Raw genomic sequence first — 19,447 nt, 5'->3', positions numbered from 1 at the left:
CTTTGTATTGCTAATTTCTCTACAGTGTTCATCTATTTCTGTTTTGACTCATTTACAGAATTGGAGAAAACATTGATTTATTTTTTTAGTTTGTATTTTAAAATTGAAAGAAAAAGCATTTGTTATAGATAAAATAGCTGGCATATGATCAATAGTAAAGCTACTAATGGGCTGTTTTCCTGTCACTTTGCTTTTGATGTAATTCTAGTGTCAGCACTTACTGTAGTGCTGTGCTTCAAGAAAGCCAAAAGGAGCGAGAAGCCCTCAATAGGTCAGCCAGAACCACAGATTCTGGTAAAAGGACCGGTTTGCTGCACCACCATGTACCTTTACTGTTTGCTTAGGAAAATATTAGCATGAATTGTGACCATTTGAAGGAAGAAAAAACAGCAGAAATAGATAACTCAGGAAAAATAGTTTCATGCTTTTAGGATTTACCTTTTCTAATCAAACAATTGAAACCTTTTCTAAAGCAATTTTTTTTTCTTGAGTGAAAGACAAAATTTTCTGTGTGACTGACTAGTGGATGCTATCCTGACTTCTTTCCAGATTCTCTGCAATTTCATCTTTCTACACAGAGCTCTGCCTGTAATTCTCTTGAATTTTCCTATGCAAAAAATGCTCCCTTCCTCACATAACTAAACAATTTGGACTCTCTTCCAGTTCATCACAGATTACATCAGAATTCTTTGGGTTGGAAATTACCTGTAAGACCTTCAAGGCCTGCCATTAACCCAGCACTGCTAAGTCCAGCACACTAAGTCATGTGCCACATCATGTGCCACATGGGGACACAACCACTTCTGTCAGCAGCCTGTTCCAGTGGTTGACATTTCTTTCAATGGAGAAACATCTCCTAATATCCAATCTAAACTCCCTCTGACACAAAGTGGGGCTAGTTTCTCTAGTCCAGTTATGTGTTACCTAGGAGAAGACACCAACCCTCGCCTTGCCACAGCCTCCTTTCAGGAGAGCAATAAAGTCCCTGCTGAGCCTCCTCTTCTCCAGACTAAACACCTCCAACTCCCTCAGTCATTCCTTGTAACACTTGTGCTCCAAAATCCTCTCCAGCTTCCTTGCTCTTCCCTGGAGATGCTCCAGCCCCTCAGTGTATTTGTTGATGTGAGGGCCCACCAACTGAGCACAGGATTCAAGGTGCAGACATACCCAGTTTGAAAGTTTTTATGGTTAGAACTTTTCTGCTAGATTAATCTTTTTCATCTTAAGTCCTTTCTTGACTACTTATCATCTGGTAGCAGTGGCAGTCACTTCTGCATCTTGATGGACAAGGAAACATCACTGAAATGGAATGAGTCTATATTATGCACACAGAAATATTCCCATATGCACACAGAAATATTCCCATTTTATATTAGAGAATATGTTTCTCACTCCTGACAGAAGTTTATTTATAGATTTTTTCACTTGCTGTCTTTACAAACTGCAGTATCTGTGTGTTTCATGAATTATGATCATAAGTTACATTTGTGCATTTATATTCAATCTGTTTTTCACTCCTGTCTGAAGCTGAAGTTTTTGGGGTGTACCTTGGAGAGAGAAATACTGTGAGCCAGCCAGTCAAATGACTTGAGGCAATGCTACAGCTTTCTGTGCTGCAGTTTTCCTTGGCTGAGATTGTCAGCTGTCTGACTTCCATGGAGCCAACTCTAGGGGAAAATGCAGAGCTGGAACTGAATCAGTAACCAGGCAGCTTCCTTCCATGCCAGGGTAATGAGCATGCCTGTCAGGAGGAGATAGTGAGGCTACTATCCCCCCAGGAATAAGTTTTGCTATTACATCTGAGTTTTTTACAGCTGCTTCACAGGTAATTTCCTCAACCCCTGCACATAGGTTAGGCACAAATATACTGTCAGTACAAGTAAGGAACTAATCAAGCTACCCTGACTAGAAAAAAAAATTCTGTGGTTAGAAATTTCTTGTGGCTCATAGAAGCACCATTTTAGAACAAGGGAGAAGCATACACTGAAGCCTAATATAAAATGATCTCATTTTTTTATGCAAGATGACTTGACTTAATTAGCTCTCAGGCTTCCTATCCATGAAAACAAGAGGACATTATATCTGAATAAAATGTATAAGGTGCAGTTAAAGAAAGAAGATAAAGGTGATTTTAAGGTGTTACAGAAATATCTCAGGTTAGGACATCTGTGATAATTCAAACATACATATTCATGGATATTTTTGTTGTGCTTTAAGATGCTGACTAACAGATATTAATGCAGGTAGTGAACTTATTTTGTAAATAAAGAAATTTCTTTGAAGCTTTTTCTAATTTTTATGCATACCTGTCTAGTAGCAGTGCTTCCGAAAGACCAGCTTTCAATAATATGCCTTCCCAGAAGCATCTCAGTTTCAGGGAAAAGGTTTTGCTTTTTTGAAAGGAAATTTTGAAAGGAAAATTGGACAGAAATGTTTTTGTTTTTGTTTTTTTTTTAATTGGGAAATGTACTATGAATATACTATAAATCAAAATGAAAGTATCATCTTTTGGTAATTTATGAAGAAGTTCTTTTTCATCATACACTCCTTGTATTTTCTTTCCATTGCTTGTTTGCTTTTATGCCAGCATCCACCAGGAATGGCTGGACAGACATTGTAAGGCCTCTTAATAGTGTTTTATAGGTAGAAAAACATAGGAGTACACAAGATATTAGTCTAAAACATACAGAAAAATACAAAGAAAGAAACAAGACCCAAAATATAAATATTTTTACTAAATAAAAACAAAATATTATTAAATAATCTTTACTTTAAAAATACTAACCAAAAGCAAGTGTTAGCATTAGAACAAGCTGACTGTTCTACACAGGCTGTATCTGAGGAGGGGATGTTTGAATTTCCTGATAAAATTTAATTACTTCCCTCTGAAATGTAGTGTTTAAGGGTCTGTATACATAAATATTTGGGGTGAGCAATATTCAGATGTCAGTGTTCCTGTCTCAACCTGATTGTAGACATCCAGTAATGGAAGAGAAATAATATGATATGATGAGAGATTTATTTAAAAGATAAAATGCAGATAAAGGGTAACCGTGATCACAGTATTGGTAGACATCTCTTCACTATCATTCCCCTTAGATGAAACAATTTTAAAAAACAAAAGATAAAAGTGAAAAACGACACCTATTCTTAAATACCAGACATACTTGGTTCAACCACAGTTTTCTCACCAACAGAGAAGTTAAACTTTTTTCTCAAATAATTATTGTGAGATGGTCTGTCAGATGTCAGACACACTGATGGGCGTCACTGAGTATACAAACTTTTTTTTATCATCTTGCAACCTTATTAAGTTTTTGTTCTGCCATTATCATAAATATGTGAGCAACAAATGATGGGACGACTATGCCTTTTGTGTGTTTGTGAAATCAGATAAGGAAATGTTTTCACAAAGCAAAAGAATACTATGTCAGTCAGATTAGCTTAAAACCCTTCAGAATTTAAAGAATAATTCTGAACTTTCATTAGTTGTTATGAGATAATGAGAAAGTTGTGCAAGGGTAGGCTGTAATGAACAAAGCCTTAAGCTCACCAACATAGAGATGTATTTTGGTGCAATTTTAACAAGTCTTTTTGCAACAGTAAGTTGCATGTTCCAAGGTGAAATAAATTTCTTACTGTTGGCTCTGGACTCCAAATTATGGATCTTAAAGTGTTTGAGTTGGGGAAGCTGCTTGATAAGATATCTGTTAAATGTTTATAAAACAGCATTTGACTTAGCATCAATATCTAGTCAGCTTTTAAAGCTAATAGGAGCAAGGAATGACTCATACCAATTAGGAAGGTGATGATATGATCCAAATAACTCTGAGTTTTTTTCATTGATCTGACACAGATTTGCACTTTGATAATGAGCATGTTAATTACATTAGCACTTCTAAATTCTGTTTTCTGCATCTGTATAACAGGGACAGTGATAATTTGTTATATCATAGGTTTGCCTGAAAGTTGAATTCTTTAATACAGTAAACAGAATCAGTGTAATTATTTACATTATAAATATGATGGTTTTTCTTAGACAACTAGAGTATAAAAGATTTATACTTTCCATATTAATACTAACAGTTACGTTCCCAAAATGATCCAAAAGATCTAAAGATGAAAAGAAATTTCCAGATTTTTTCCTGTAATTTTGGTGCTACTGAAGTCCATGAGAGTTTTCCCACTGTTTCAAGGAGGAGCTATCCGTCCTTAGCTCAGTGCATAGCTTGTTGTTCATGTCCTGTAACCTATAAAAATATACAGACCAAAACATTAGTGATGTTTTTGCCACAGGTATTGAACAATCCGGAAGACAGATGAGTCATGCACAAAATTTTTTTTTCCTACTTGTCATTTCTGTGATCAGTGCTAGCTTTTATAAAAGAAGAGAATTATTTGGGAAACAGAAATATACAGTGTTTTTTGCATTTGCTTTCTCATTGAAAGTTAAAGTAGAAGCAAAATATGAAATACTGTTTCTCGTTATGAAATTATCATTGCAAAAGAGAATTAGAGGATAATCTGTAAATACACAAAAACTTTACAGAGATATTATTTATTTAAATACCAAGATCAAATATAAAGATATTTTGAGAACAGAAATCAAGAACCTTTAAAGATTATTTCCAATTTCTTCCATATTAAAATACTGTGGTTTAACATCCCAGTTGCAATGTTATGGAAACTTCATATAACATGCTGAATTTGGCTCAATTATGAGGAAATAGGTATAAGTATCTATATAGTCAATTGGGAATAATTATGATTTACAGCCCTGAATCTTCTGCAGTAGAAAACTAAGGAATAAGGAGAAGCTGTATCTCTCCTATAGAATGCCAATGGAAGAGACAAGATAGTTTTGGTACTCCATGCAAGTATTGTGGTATTGTGCTCTGTTGGAAAGAAACAAAGCATATCAGCTGTGGTTTTAGGCACACTCATGGATGTGTGTATTAGGTATTCTCGGGGCATGCCAACTGGCTCAAAACTTTCCTAGATGATAAATGGAGAACTTAATGGGCAGTGAGTAAATGTTATTGATGTGTCATTGATGAGCCATTCAGTTCTGCCAAGACTGAAGCTACAAGCCTGCCCAGAAGAAAAGGTTTAGGAATATCTATCTCCAAGTCTTAGATGCTTTGAGATTTCAGACATATTGGTTGTTCACCTCAGTTTTGTAGGATCAATGCTTAAGGCAGTTCCAGCTCAAAACACTAATGTAGCTGCACCCTTCATCTCCTAGTCTCTTGATTCAGGTCTAGTTGGGCTGTCTGGACACAGGTTATAATGTCATTTGAAGACACTCTAGAGGTCTTGATGCCTTCAAGGCATCCACAGAGAATCCTTGATGTCATATGAGACATGGGAGAAACCCCTGCCTTGCTGGACTAAGAGGCAGAAACTGGGATGTGTTCATATCTCTAAAATGATGGGAGATAACTGTGTAGCTGCTGAACTGAGCTCTTAATGTCTGCCCTAAAATCAGATGTGAGGTACCTAGCTTTCACATTGACACCAAAATCAGTTAGTCTGGAACTAGAAAACTCCACTGAACTGTGCTTTTGACCTCCAGCAGGCACTGATGAGAAAGACCTCTTTCAAAGAAGAAAATTGTGTTGCTTATCCAAATGGACTTAAATTTAAATTACATTCAGCTTCTCCAAGCTACATCTTGAAATACAGGAACCCCATTGATCCTTAGACACTATAGATGATAAAATCAACAAGAAGAATGTTGCTTTTAATTTCAACAAGGGACTTTTTCAGGTTTTCAAGCTGATCTGATTTTCACTCCTGTGCTGACTGCAGATATATTCATCAGTCTGCCTCAAGGTCGAAATTGAGATACAGCTTTCTTCAGTTGGCAAGATTACTACAATTTAAAAGATGAAGGCCAGCTTTTAATCACCAGTGATGCAGCACTTAATGTTTATTTGCATACTAATAATTTATTTTTTTTTAGCGATGCTTGTAATTAAATGCTCTAAGTGTCCTTCCTCCATTTTATCAATCTGAGCCCATGTTCTGGGCTTCCCAGATGTTCAAGGTGATGCTCAGGAGTTTACCAGTCACACCTGTTTACTGGCACACCTCCAAACATTTTACCAAGGAAATAAATACTGCTAGACCAAGTTATTTAGTTCCTTTTTAATATTAATGCTAAATAGGCAAGTCAGTGTTCAGTTGACCTCACTGAGGTCTTGACTGACTACTAGTATGTAAAGAAATACTGAAATCAGGAGGAGTTTGATTTTTTTTTCTCTTCTAGAGGGATACATTTGAGGAATCAGCATCATAGATAAGTCAGCATCTTTTGCTTCTTAGATACATTAACAGACGGAGAGTCTGGTAGATATTTTAAGTCAATGAACTTTCAGCTGTGGTTTTGCTAATCTACTTCAACCTCAAATAGAATTCTTTGGATTCACAATGATGGGACTCAGAGGTGTCAAATATTTTCGTGAGCCTGATTTGGATGTTCCTTATGATAATATTTGAATACAGAAAATTGCCAGTGACAAAAATAGTCAGTTTCCTTTCAAACCATATTCCCTTCAGTGTGCAATTTGCTAGTCAGGAAGTATACTTTTGTGTATTTATTTCCTTTTATGTTTTAGTATTTTAGAATTGAGTTTTATGAACTTAAGTAAAAGCCATTTATTAAACTGAAAAAAAAATGAAAGAGTTAAGTGAATACAATTATTTTTGAAATTTAAAATAATGTCCAGATGGTTTTATGTAATCCTGTATACATTTTAATACTAGACTAGACCCTAGTCTTGACTTGGGGGAAATACCAGTGCAACCTTTTTTCCCATGGGTTTTCTGTTTTAAAACCCAACTAAAAATTGTTATGAAGTACTGTATAAAGCACTGACAATGCCTCTGTGAATCATGAAGATTTTCTTTTAACATGGATTCCTGAGTCATTGACTATTGCAATCACAGCTAAATCAATGTCTTTCATTTCCGCAGTGCATTAACAGAACAAGGACAATGCCAATGAGGAGATAACACTGACATAGTGGAATAGTGATCCTACTCTCCAGTAACAACAGCCCTGTTCAGAGCTACAGGCTGGGGGGCAGAGTGGCTGGAAAGCTGCCTGGTGGAAAGGACCTGGGAGTGCTGGTCGGCAGCAGCTGGATGTGAGCCAGCAGGCAGTGTGTCCCCAGGTGGCCAGGAAGATCAGTGGCATCCTGGTTTGTATCAGGAATAGTGTGGCCAGCAGGACCAAGGAAATTATTGTCCCACCTCCAGTGCTGGGTCCAGGTCTGGGCCCTTCACTTGCAAGAGAGGCATTGAGGGGCTGGAGTGAGTCCAGGGATGGGCAATGGAGCTGGTGAAGGGTCTGGAGCACAAGTCCATGAGAAGCAGCTGAGGGAGCTGGGGGTGTTTAGCCAGGAGAAAAGGAAGCTCAGGAGAGACATGACTGTTCTCTAGAGCTGCCTGAAAGGAGGCTGGAGCCAGGGGTGTGCCAGTTTCCCCTCCCAGGCAGCCAGCAACAGGACAAGAGGAAATGGCCTCAGCTGTGCCAGGAGAGATTCAGCCTGGATATCAAGAAGAAATTATTCATCAAAAGGGTTGTCAAGCATTGCAATGGAGCAGTGGAATCACCATCTCAGATGGTGCTCGAGGAATGACTGGATGTGGCATTTAGTGCTGTGGTTTAATTGACGTTGTGATGTTTAGTCAAAGGTTGAAGTCAGTGATCTTGGAGATCTTTTCCAACCTCAGTGATACTATGTAGGTGAGAATAACCTTCTACTGATTTTTTTAGTATTCAAGCAGATTCTAAGAGTTAGCTGGCATCTTCTCTGAACTCATAGTAAAAAATGTATCCATATGCTTTTCCTTTTCTACCACAGCATGCGCTGACATACCCTCTTTGTTGTTTAGCTGTGAACAATCTTTCCTTCAATACTTCTAAAACTGACATTGTGGCCTTTTCAGCGTGCTAAGACCTGATACAAATTTCAAAGAATTCAATTTTAAAATTCCTGTTAATATTGTTGTTCTTTAAAAGAAAGAAGACCTGAGACATACCTAGATTTTTGTGTTATCCAGGGCAAGGTATTATCATAGCATAAAAAAGATAAAGATGAATGTGTAGAGTGCTGGAACAATGTTTAAAAGGAAATAGCAACTAACAAATTCTTTTCATCCCACTTCCCTACATTCTCTTTCTGAAATGGAATTGATTATGATATATCACAATCTATATTTCATACAATAAAAGTATCATCATATAAAAATAAAATAAAAAGCTGAAATTATAACAATAAAAATAAACAACAAAAAGACCTATGTCACTTAATAGTAGAAGAGTAATACAAATTGACTTGATATGTAGGCTTTAAAATTCAAATAGTTGAAAGAGCTAAAACTGCAAAAAATTATTTTCAAATCTGAATATGGAACTAAAAGGGTTCTGATCTTAGTAAAAAATCTAAGAAATAATAGTAAAATTTATTCATTCAAAAAACCAGCAACGACACAAGATTTCGGGTATATCAGTCAAGTCTTCACTGCAGGTTATATTGTGCCTCTCCATCTATTGGTGAGAGAAAAATCTCAAAAGAATCTCAAAGAATTTTTTTCTTTTAGCAAGTAGTCTGCCTGTCACTCTTTATCTAATGCAATTGTTAAAACAGGAACCAGAAATTACATTTGCAGTTACATTGTTGGACACCATGAGTAGATGACCATGGACCAGGATGATCTGTACACTTTGGGAATTCAGCCCTAGGCATGCTTGAGAAGGTTGGTGAACTCTGCTTTTGGTGTCTACATCCCAGTGCTTAGAGTGCTTAGAGTAGAGGCATTATTAGATGTGAACTTCTACTTGTATATGATAAATGAAAATCAGTACTATTCTGGTTTGCAGTCCATCAAAATTTTTAATCCTTTGTAGTCCTTAATTTGTTGACAGCTTGCACCAGGAAAGGTCAGAATCACTCTCCTGAGAATAGTCTTGGAATGAACAGACCTATTGGCCTTTTTTACCTTTTCTTTTGCTTCTTCTGTCCTTTTATTCTTTGGCAAGCATTAAAAGAATTAGCATAGAGTTACCATTTGTTTTCAGTATGTCTGTTTTACCTGTTTGTGTGCCTTTAATGCACTTAAGTCAGTTAATGGATCAAAGACCCAGTCAGTTTTCTGAGTTTTCAACCATGAATGATGGGCAGGTAAAGGCTAAGCTGGACCACAGCCATTACAAGCATGGTAGAAGGAGTGTAGCATTTAATAGGGGAAACTGTTACAATTCCTTTGTCTTTCTTCTTGCTGCAGTCTGAGATCACAGCACATCCTTTTTTGCAAGAGAGCTAGGCCAGAGTCTTGGATATGCCATACACAGTAACAAGATTTTTATTCTCTTTATTTTATAGGGATTTTGTAACTGTGATCTGGAATATGCCATACACAGTAACAGGATTTTTATTCTCTATTTTATAGGGATTTTGTAACTGTAATCTATATCTATATCACTTCCATCACCTTAAAAAATATATGCAAATTTGATCTGGTGCACAGAACAAAGCCTTGCAGAGTAAGCTGTGAAAGTCTCATTCTGAGATCTATACAGATTTTCTGGGTGGATTTTAATGCAGTGAAATTCCATCAGACTTTAAAGATTTGATTCAGACAGCTCGGCTATCACCACTGATAGACACTTCCTTTAGAAGGCTTTCACTGTAGGATACTAGTAGTAGTATTTAACATTCTTGATCCACTACAGTCAAAGACAACAAGTACAACAATTTCCTGGACCCTATTTGTGAAGGCAAGGATATTTATGAGATTTTTATTAAGATTTTGGTGTGGGTCCTCACTGGTTGTTGTGCTGTCTGCTGATCAATGCATCTCTGTCTATGTCAGGGTTGCATTGACTTTGAATCTTCATATTTGAGTAATTTTTAAAAGAAAATGAGAGAATATAACAGACATTGGAGAACACTGAGAATACTGAGTTGTGAGAATGCATCTCACTGGTACAGTGGGATATATTTAGTCATGTGGGATAAAGTTAGCAGAAGTGTCTGACACAAAGATCTATTAGGCTGTCAGACAGTCTCCCAAGAGAAATGGTGGAATCCCTACGCCTGGCAATATTTAGCATTTGATTAGAGAAAGCACTAAAAAATGGGCTGAAAGGAGCAATCACATTTGACAAGAGTTTCTAATAGATGATCTGTTCTTTTCCATTCTCAGTTTCTCTAATTGCATGCTCAAACTTCAGGGAATAACAATTTAAAGATTACCTTTAAATATCTCAATAAGTATTAACTACTCTTTACTGTTTTGCTCATTATTATATTCACAAATGAGAAGTCCCATTACATTCTGCATGTTTTCTTTTAATTATACCTGGCCTTTATGAATAATTCCTTACAAGATTGTGTTAATTGAGTTCACTCTTCTTACAAATTTTTTAAATCCAAGAATAAAAGCCTGCAGTACCTTTAATCCTTACTAAAATGTTTTTCCCAATTGGACAATATCTGTTAGAAAATTAAATATTGCTGTTAATAAGATGCTGTGGGTAGGTACTTTGGATTTTGCTCCTTTACAGTATGCAGGATCAAAAAGAATTGTCAGGAACATTTTTATTCAAATGTGAGTGGCAGCAGTGCAAACATTGCTGCATTCAGTACAAGCAACACTTGTATAATAAGTTTAATCATTGTCATAAGCAGAAAAAACAATGAGTTCATATCTTCTGCAACTGATATCAGCTTAACATTTAGTTTCTTTAGTGACCGATTTTCATAACTTTAAAAAGCTAATTATTTTGTTCATAGTAAATTTCATTGCATCAGCACTTAAAAAAACTGAGTGCAAAGAAAAGTTTCATTAATTCAAATGTCTGTGTATGTATATATATGGAACGCATTATTCAGGTTACAGCTTTAAAAATATAATCAAAAGTTATCATGGTAGTGGTGAAATACTGTTTAGCTGGATTGCTTGAACCAATACTAAATAAGAGAGATCATTTTTATGTCTTCTAAATAATCCTGTATGGTCTTTCACAAGGTAAGAAAAATGAATGGTTGAGTTAAAATGTTTATGTATGGACTCAAAAATGATGCAAAATGCATAAATCGCATACAGAAGGGAATTTAAAATTCATTGTCCAAAATTATTTTTAAAAATACTTTTCTATAAAGTAAGATTCCAGAAAATATGTGGTGAACTCAAATTTTGAATTGGATTAAGCAAGAACTATAATTTGTGAAAAAGGCATAGGGTGTCTTGCAGATATTAGGATATAAAGATTCCAAATTAGGAATGCCTGAGCACTCATCTAGACCAGATTCAGCATTAATAAATAGGTAAATATTTATTTGCCTTGAGTTTTGAGCACTTGAAGATTTGTTAACTATTCTGTATTACTAATTCATGGAATCCTTAATGGTTAAATATATTTAAATAGAAGATAAGAGTGGATCAAAACCAGTAGGATTGCAGAAAGAATTAACCTATGTCTTTTTTCTTTCCTTTCTTTCCTTTTCTTTCCTTTTTTTGACATATAAGACTATTTTTGAGGAGCTTTTTTTCTTCAGTGCTGCAGTAAAATTGTATAGCTGTTAATCATCATGACTCCTACAAGTCTTTTCTTTAGGGAATTCTGTAAATTTGGAGACACAGGCAGCTTATAAAATTTGAGGATGCATTTGCTATAGCACAGTATCTTGCATTTGGCCAAGTTGCAGCCATTTAAATAGTCTACCTTCAGCATTAATAATGCATCATAGTGAAATCTGGTTTAAAATTAAATACTGATTAAGGTGTTTGTTAAGCACCTGTGAAAGCATTTCTGCTCCTTCCTGGTACCACAGCATTTACTGGAGCATTTAAAAGCTCTGAGATGGACTATCCAGTTTTCAAGGGTTGAAAAATAAAAAGTAAAGTTTTTTGGAATTCCCAGCCATTCAAAGCCTGGAAATATAATTTTCTTAGATTGTTATAGGATTTATTTAACATATATGGCATTGTGTCTAGCAAGTCAAAGCACAGTGAGATGCTTTAGACCATCCCTAAGTTACCAAACTTGGGCAGAAGAGTTGTCACTTTTTAGTAGATACTTGTAATTATTTCTTTATCTCTGATTCACTAAATCTTACTGCGCCATGGCCAGAGCCAGCTCCATCTATTTCTCTCTCTCTCCAGCTATGGGAGCATCAGGATGTGTGAGAGGTTCACCATTTACTTTGCTGGAAACTTTGTAAAGAGGAATATTAGATATAGTAAAGATATTAAAACCAACAGTGGGTGTATTGCAGCCCATCCTCCCTTGGCAGCTGAAGGCTGCTTTTTACTCCATTCATTTCAGTTCACAGGGAAAAGAAATCTTTAATTTAAATTACATTTATGTGATAGAATGTCACCAGTGCAACTGGCTACTGTTGGTCAGGGTGTTGGTAGCAGTCCAGTTGAAATGGTGGCTGCAGTCCTCCAGCAGTGGCAGATGTGGGTCTGTTGAAGCAGGGATGCTGTAGAAGGGTGTAGTTTTCCTCTGAAGATCCAGTGGTGGTGTAGATAGGCCTGGTCTGCCTCTGGGAATCCAGTGGGAAAGGCTGCTTGTGGTCTTCCAACTCTCAGATTATATCCAGGTAGGAATGCTTGGCTCCTCCCCCTGGGCAGAGCTTCTCACAATGGGATGCTGTAATTTTATCCATCATGCAGTGACACTCAATGTCACCCATTAACAGCAGATGTCTCCCCAGAGGGAGGATTGGTTGTGGAAGAGATAAAGAAAATTGCCTAATTAACAGAAGATCACTGCCACACCTCTAGCAGATAGGAATGGAATACCCCTAAGAACATCCAACCTAAGGCAACTGTGCAAAGGTCCCCTAACTGCTTTTATGTAAGAGTTACAACTAGAGGTGGATATTTATACCTTCATCTTCTCTGAGGTACAGGACTAAGTTTTGTGTGCTGCTGGATGCAGCTCATGACAAGGGCTGTTCTGGTTCTCTGACTGCAGGTATTTTTCATGTTCACACGTTTGCCAACTAATATACTGAGTACTGAGTTGCATAACTCACTTTATTTTGACTTACTGTTTGTGCTTCGTTTTTTTCTTTTTTAAAGTCTAGCCATTTTGCAGTTTGCTGCTTTAGAAAGAGTTGGGCTATTTTCTGTAAAAACCAAATGAGTTTCAACTCTCTTACAATGTATTTTCTCACGTATTACAAGGACATACATAAAATATTGTGAGCAGGACAGTTTTCATTAGAAGTATTAGATTTATTTTTCTTCTTGGTTTCACAGAGTTGAAACCTACCATTTTTCAGACCATGAAAATTCTGTTTTCTAAGGCTATTCAGAGAAGAGGTGATTTAAACTTGGTGCATTTGAGTACAGGCTGTTACTGTTTGAAACAGGGTCTTAACACTAAGAAGAAAATTCATGTTTAAAGACATCAGATTGTGTTACATTATGATACCCTTGTAACTTATGGTACTTAAAATTTTGTTTGTATTTTGAATATCTTTTTCGGCATCTGAAAATAGAAGAGGATTTGAGTAAATCTAAAAAAATAAAATAAATTCTTCTCAATAGTCTCTTGAGTGCTGAATCAAATTGGTACTTAACTTTTTCTCGGGTAGTAGAATATAAGCCTCTTTTCAATTATGTCTGTTTTTGCTTCTACATCCCTTTTTCCACTGACTGTAATTTTCATTATCAGTAGTAGAGTAGGGAGTATTTCCTCTTGAAGTGAGCCTTGCAAATGCTAATTTCAGATGCTGTTCTGAGATTCTCCTAAGAGTTTTTCCAGTCTTCCCTTTTGTGGGGAGGTAAATACTTAGAAAAGTTCATTTTCAAAACAGTTAAATTTTTTAATTGAAAAATTATTTTAAATTTTTACTTATCATCTCTTTTTTATTATTTTTTAACTCTAAACAGTACCAAAACTCCTTGAAATTGGTGATAAACATTCTTAGTGTCACTGCAGCTTCAAATGTGTATTTCTGTTCTTTTATCTCTTCTAAGATGTATTGTTGTAGGGCCAGAACAAATCCTAGTCACTGGACGACTCACTGTCCTTTCCCTTGACAGAAAGTAAAGAGGTTTTGTTGAGGTTTTTTTATGTTTTGGAAGGTTGTTTTATTAAGAAATACCTGAGATAACGGTAGCCTGGCATAAAAACCTAGCCTAGAAATGGCTATCACTTTAAATATTTCTAATAGTTGCCCATTGCATATTTCTCAGTTCATTGTAGGAGGCTTTTTCTTCTGAATGGTGGTGGCAGTTATTATGGGACAAAAAGACTTCTATACAGGAGAAGGTTGGTTGGTTGGTTGGTTGGTTTTTATAGAAGCACTAATAGACCTAAAAAGTGCATTAATGCTGACTCAAGTGCTGAGTAAAAATTTACACTGTATTTGGGGAGGGCATCCTGGGTTCTGATCTCTGGATTTATACAAAACTGCTTTTGGAGCACCATCCTCATCGCACATAGAGGAGAATTTGTGAATTTGGACACCCTCAGACTCACAACTTCTGATCTCAGCTGGCTGTAGGTGGGAACTGGGTGCTTCATCTCTCAAAGCGCCTGACCAAGAAGTATTTTCAAACATTAAAGTTGTGGGTTCCAAGGATCTGAAGGTTAAAGAGGAGAAAACTGCTCAGTGACTTTAATACACTTCAAGGATGTGAAAGGAACTATTTTGAGTCTTTGTTCTCGATACCTAAAGGTGTGGTGGGTGTCTGGGTACATTGCATTAAACTTTCAATAAAGTAGAAGATAATTTTCATACAGATTGGCACAAATAAAAGAATATTATCCAGAAAATACTTTCTATTCATTAAAAGTACATTGTGCTCTTTTTACTTTGTTTTCCCACCATTCCACTTGAACCATTTGCACTGTATTGACCTGCTCTGAGCCTTGAGGCAGACTGTTAAAGTCTGTAACGTGAACCCACAGAGGTGTCAAATATTAACAAGTGTTCTCTGCCCTGCTGATGCTGAATGTTGATCCACCTCAGGCATCAAGAAACTGAGAGAGCTAATTTGTAATTGCTGCCTTTCCTGTTCTCTCAGATGGTTGGGTAAGCAGGTTGAAATGTCTGTCCTCTAGCTATTTGACTTTATATAGGAACTCCCATCACCCTCATCTTCACAGTAGCAGGATCCCACCCAGTAGCATACTAATCAATGTGACTAACATCTGTCTCCTGGGGTGCATTGTTTCTCTTATCCTGTCCCCTGAAGCAAGATTGTCTATTTAGCTATATAATGTTAAATATATCACTGTCATCTGCAGGGATATGTTTTTAGCTGTACTTTTTGCTATGAGTTCATACTAATGCAGACAAGTCAAAATGGTGCACTGCCACCTAAAATGGAAGATGATGGGGTTTGTGTTGACTTCAGATTCTGGGAGAGGCCATTTCCAGTTTGAAAATGGACACTCCTTTCTGCCCTAAAAGTCTTTACTTTACTACAGCTGAGACAGTGAAATCACTATGCAGAGTCCTGTCCTTCCTTCAGGACTTAGAGCACCACAGGGATGAAACCTCCTACCTGGAATCCACCCTTACCCTCACTGCTGGGCAGCCCAGAGGAACAGGCAGATTTAATATGCTTGACCTGAGGAAACAACTGAATGCTTCCTCCTTAGAATGTTTTCTTGAATTTAGGAATGCCAGTGAAGTCTTATTTAATACCGCTGGGCAGTTTAATTAGCAGAAATAATGAAGTACCAAACTAACTGTACTTTAGGTGATTATGATAGTGTACTAGAGTGATTCCTTTAGGACTGCTGTTATTTTGGAGCTGCCTCATGCTGTCCCTTCTCCCCCAAGCTGACTAAATTTTGCATAGTTTGTGGGAGGAAAAAATTGCCTTTTGCTGTAATTAACATCAAGTAAAAGTTCTTTAAGTCCACTATTTCCTTTAGCATTTCCCTTAACAGCAAGGTTTTCTGTAGACAATGAAATGTTTCATTGCAATTTAACTGCAAATACTGGCTCCCAAAATCACAAAGAAATAAAAAAAAATTCGTTTCCATACAGCATTTCTTTCTTACTCTGTTGTCCTATGAAAAGAGCATATCAAAAGTCATCCCTTGGATTATATATATATTTATTTGTTTATTTATTCTGTGGTTCCTGAGCATTCTTTGGTTCAGAGACAGCTACAATGGATCACAATTGCCAGTGACTCTCTCAGTGGTAAATTCGGCATTAGATGAGCTGAACCACTTTCTGAAGTCACTTGTGTCTCTCTGTCTTAGGTGGCCTGCTCATCCGTCTGACCTCTTGAGTGAGAACCTTAAGTTAGATGGCAGGAGCCTGTGCTAAATTGTTGGTTAATTTGTCACAGAAAAGCATAAAAGAGTAAGATGCTCAGTGAAAGTAAAGGGCCTTACTCTGCATTATTTTTAAAAGTAATATGCCATTACTTGCTTGAAAGATACTGTTTCTCATAGATTGCTGTGTTTTGTTTTGTTGTTTTGCATTTTTTCAATATACTGAATATTAAGATTTTGACACCATTCTTAATAGTGTAGAAGAGACAGTGTCTTTGACCTGCCATTTGTTCATTTCACCTGTAGGTATTTATAGAACCATTTATGTAACAAACTGCTCAGAAATTGCTGGTTTTATTATTCTTTCATCAGTATTCCACACAGATCCCACTGAGGCACTGTGGTTTGGACAATGCACCACAGTTTATCAGTGAATAAGCTGAGTTCTTAAATGAGTGACTGATTACTTTATTCTTGCAATGTACAGGTTGCTCTTCACAATTCACAATTCTCTTCAGTCAGCTCCATGTTTCACATTATCGTGGGCAAACATGACATGCCCATGTTGATGCAATTTATTTTTACAGCTTGATAATATGCTTTGATTTATCACTCTTCTAAGCTGTGGTGTTTTGTTTTCCCCCTAGGGATACGATGATGGATATGGGGGTGAATATGATGATCCAAGCTATGAGGCATATGATAACAGTTATGCCACCCAAACACAAAGGTAAGCATTTTACATTATTTCCCCAAAGTACACTTTTTTATCTTAGTTTTTCATGTAAATTTCCTGGTTTATTTTCCACATTAAATTTTACAAATCTCTGAGTACTTTTGAAGTAAAAAGTAATAATCACAGTCCAAATCCATATACAGAGATTCAGATGACATAAAAATGTAAGCAGCTATGCTTTTAAAATTGGTAGAAATGAAGTGGGTTTTTTTAACAAGCAATTACATAATTTTCTTATTTGATGTTTTTCTGAACTTATTTGTCCCCTTTTTTTCATCCTTTACTGATGATAAGTTGTGAAAGGTATCTCATACTTACGGCTTTTAGAATGTTTTGAGAAAAATCAGAAAGAAATTTAAAAATATTTGTGATGGTAACCTGTTTCTGGTTGTCATCCACCATCAAGGTAAACTATAGAAGGGAATTACATGCCAGAAGTAAGGCTGAAGCGTCTGTTTTCCACCAGTTATTTTCTAAGCAACTCTCAGAATTTATAAATTTGGAAACTTATGTTTGTCCTTGTGATGTGGAATAATAGGAAAAGGCTACATTCACATCTTATATCAATTTGTGTGAATAAGATGAGGCAACAAAAATTATCCCTTTTTTATACACATACACTTCACACACTCATCCACTAATTGGACCGCCAGTGCATTGGTATTAAATATGGAATGGCATCTTTCTCACATTTAACCTAAAGGATAACAGGGTTTTTAAACCATTAATTCAGGAACTGGTCTTATGCACTGCTGAAAGTACTTGTAAGGTTGTGGAAAGGCAAATGAAACTCTAACAAGTAAAGACACAAATTTTAACTAAATTAGTGTGTTTCTCACTGAGCAAGAAAGTGATGTATACATACAGAGTTCTACACTCCCAAGGCCAGAGGACCTTAAACTTGCTTTTCTGTTCAGCCATCTTTTTAATTGAATGCTTTGCTGATATAAATGCCTGTCAGAATTATGTTCAGCTTCAGAACTGCTGTAGTGAGTGATACTTCAGTGGATAAAAAATACTTTATAAGTATCTTTATATCCAGTGAAGTATATTTAAAAGGATTTGTCACACCTAAATGTGAACCCCATCAAGTATACTTTAACACTTTCAGGTAATTATACTTTACTAGCTGCACCCATCATGTCATTGTGTAGGTAGGTATTCTTGTTGTCAAATGTACTTCAACTTTTTTTAAAACAATTCAGTTCCTTTTTTGCTACAAGAGTGAATTGTCACAGGAGATATTGCTTGTGATGTAAAAACAATAATTAGTTGGAAATGTCTTGATATGACATTGCTTTATAACATATGAATTAACCTGTAATTTCTTTGCAAGTTGATGTCCCAGGCAACTAAATGACAAATATATCAATTTTATGAGGAGAGTATTATAATGCAGCTAGAATTAGTAGTGATAATTTGTTACAAGATAGAAAATTTATAGTCACATAATTTAGTCAATTAAACAGCTATTAAGTTTAGTCATCAGATATGTTTTCTACTAATTGGAGGTACCTGCAGGATACCTAATATGTTTAAAATCTGAAACTAAAATATTTCCTTTTGAAATATATGACAAGACATGTGGTCATACTTACCCATGTTGAGTGGCACTTAATGCCTCAAGTAGCCTATTGATTTCAAAGAGAGCACTTTCAGAGCTCCGTGCTTCTTGTTTCAAAGATTTAAAGAACAAATGGACCATTAAATGCACAATTTATATTTCTGCCTTTTATTGGCCATTTAGCTTCATAGAAATGCCTGCTTACTGAGCAAAAAATAAAAGTAATACAATACAATGAAATAGTGTACCCAAAATATTTGGTTAGATGTGTATTTCAAAATGTTTTCTCCAAGTCTCAGATCTTGCTTATTAGTATAGCCCAGTCATATGAGTCATACCATGTGCACACCTAACAAAGAAGATAAGTAGTACTGCTCCAAAGTACTTACTCATCTCATCCTCTGTGTCATTTAAGGGAAAAAAATTAAGAAAAACTTACCAACAATGTCTGTGCTCTGCCAGGAAATTATCATTGCTTCCCTCTGGTGGGAATGACTGAAATTCTAAAGTATGAGATGAGAAGCAATTGTAGTTAGTGGCTTAATGCAGAGCACCAAGATTTCTGTTCATGTTAAGGGCAGAGTTTCCCATTGCTTTTTATGGCTTATTCGGGACTCAGTGTGGAATTTTTTAGAGTGGTACATACTTTTGTCTGACTGTCTGTCTTACTGTGCATGTTGGCCAAGCCTTATTCTCTTCGTTGCTTCAAAAAGAGCATGTTGGGGTGGAGGGTCACGAACAGACAGGGTGGATGGTCTGAGCTCAGGCTGCCTTCAGTGTGCTTTAGGGCAGAGCTCAGAGTAAATTCCCCTTGTTCCCCTGCTCACCCCACGCACAGAGTAAAGACAGAGTTTGGGCAGCCTGCCACCACCACCCC

At 36.3% G+C, this 19,447-nt stretch overlaps 1 protein-coding gene across 6 annotated transcripts in view; it reads left to right on the top strand.

Moving 5' to 3' along the window:
• The window catches only part of KHDRBS2 (KH RNA binding domain containing, signal transduction associated 2), a 343,516-nt gene that overhangs the window by 267,240 nt on the left and 56,829 nt on the right, over window positions 1–19,447 (top strand). For all 6 annotated transcript variants that reach the window (XR_010439490.1, XR_010439491.1, XR_010439492.1 and 3 more), the window contains exon 7: window positions 16,918–17,000. Coding sequence is in view for 1 of the 6 variants with exons in the window: in XM_064707310.1 (XP_064563380.1) it covers window positions 16,918–17,000 (83 nt within the window). In the remaining 5 variants the exon portion in view is untranslated. The remainder of the gene's footprint in view (window positions 1–16,917; window positions 17,001–19,447) is intronic.

The sequence above is a fragment of the Zonotrichia leucophrys genome, chromosome 3 (assembly GCF_028769735.1).
Source record: "Zonotrichia leucophrys gambelii isolate GWCS_2022_RI chromosome 3, RI_Zleu_2.0, whole genome shotgun sequence".
In the NCBI taxonomy this organism is placed as follows: domain Eukaryota; kingdom Metazoa; phylum Chordata; class Aves; order Passeriformes; family Passerellidae; genus Zonotrichia; species Zonotrichia leucophrys.
Note: the sequence above shows the minus strand (reverse complement) of the source record. Positions and strands in the feature narration are given on the sequence as shown.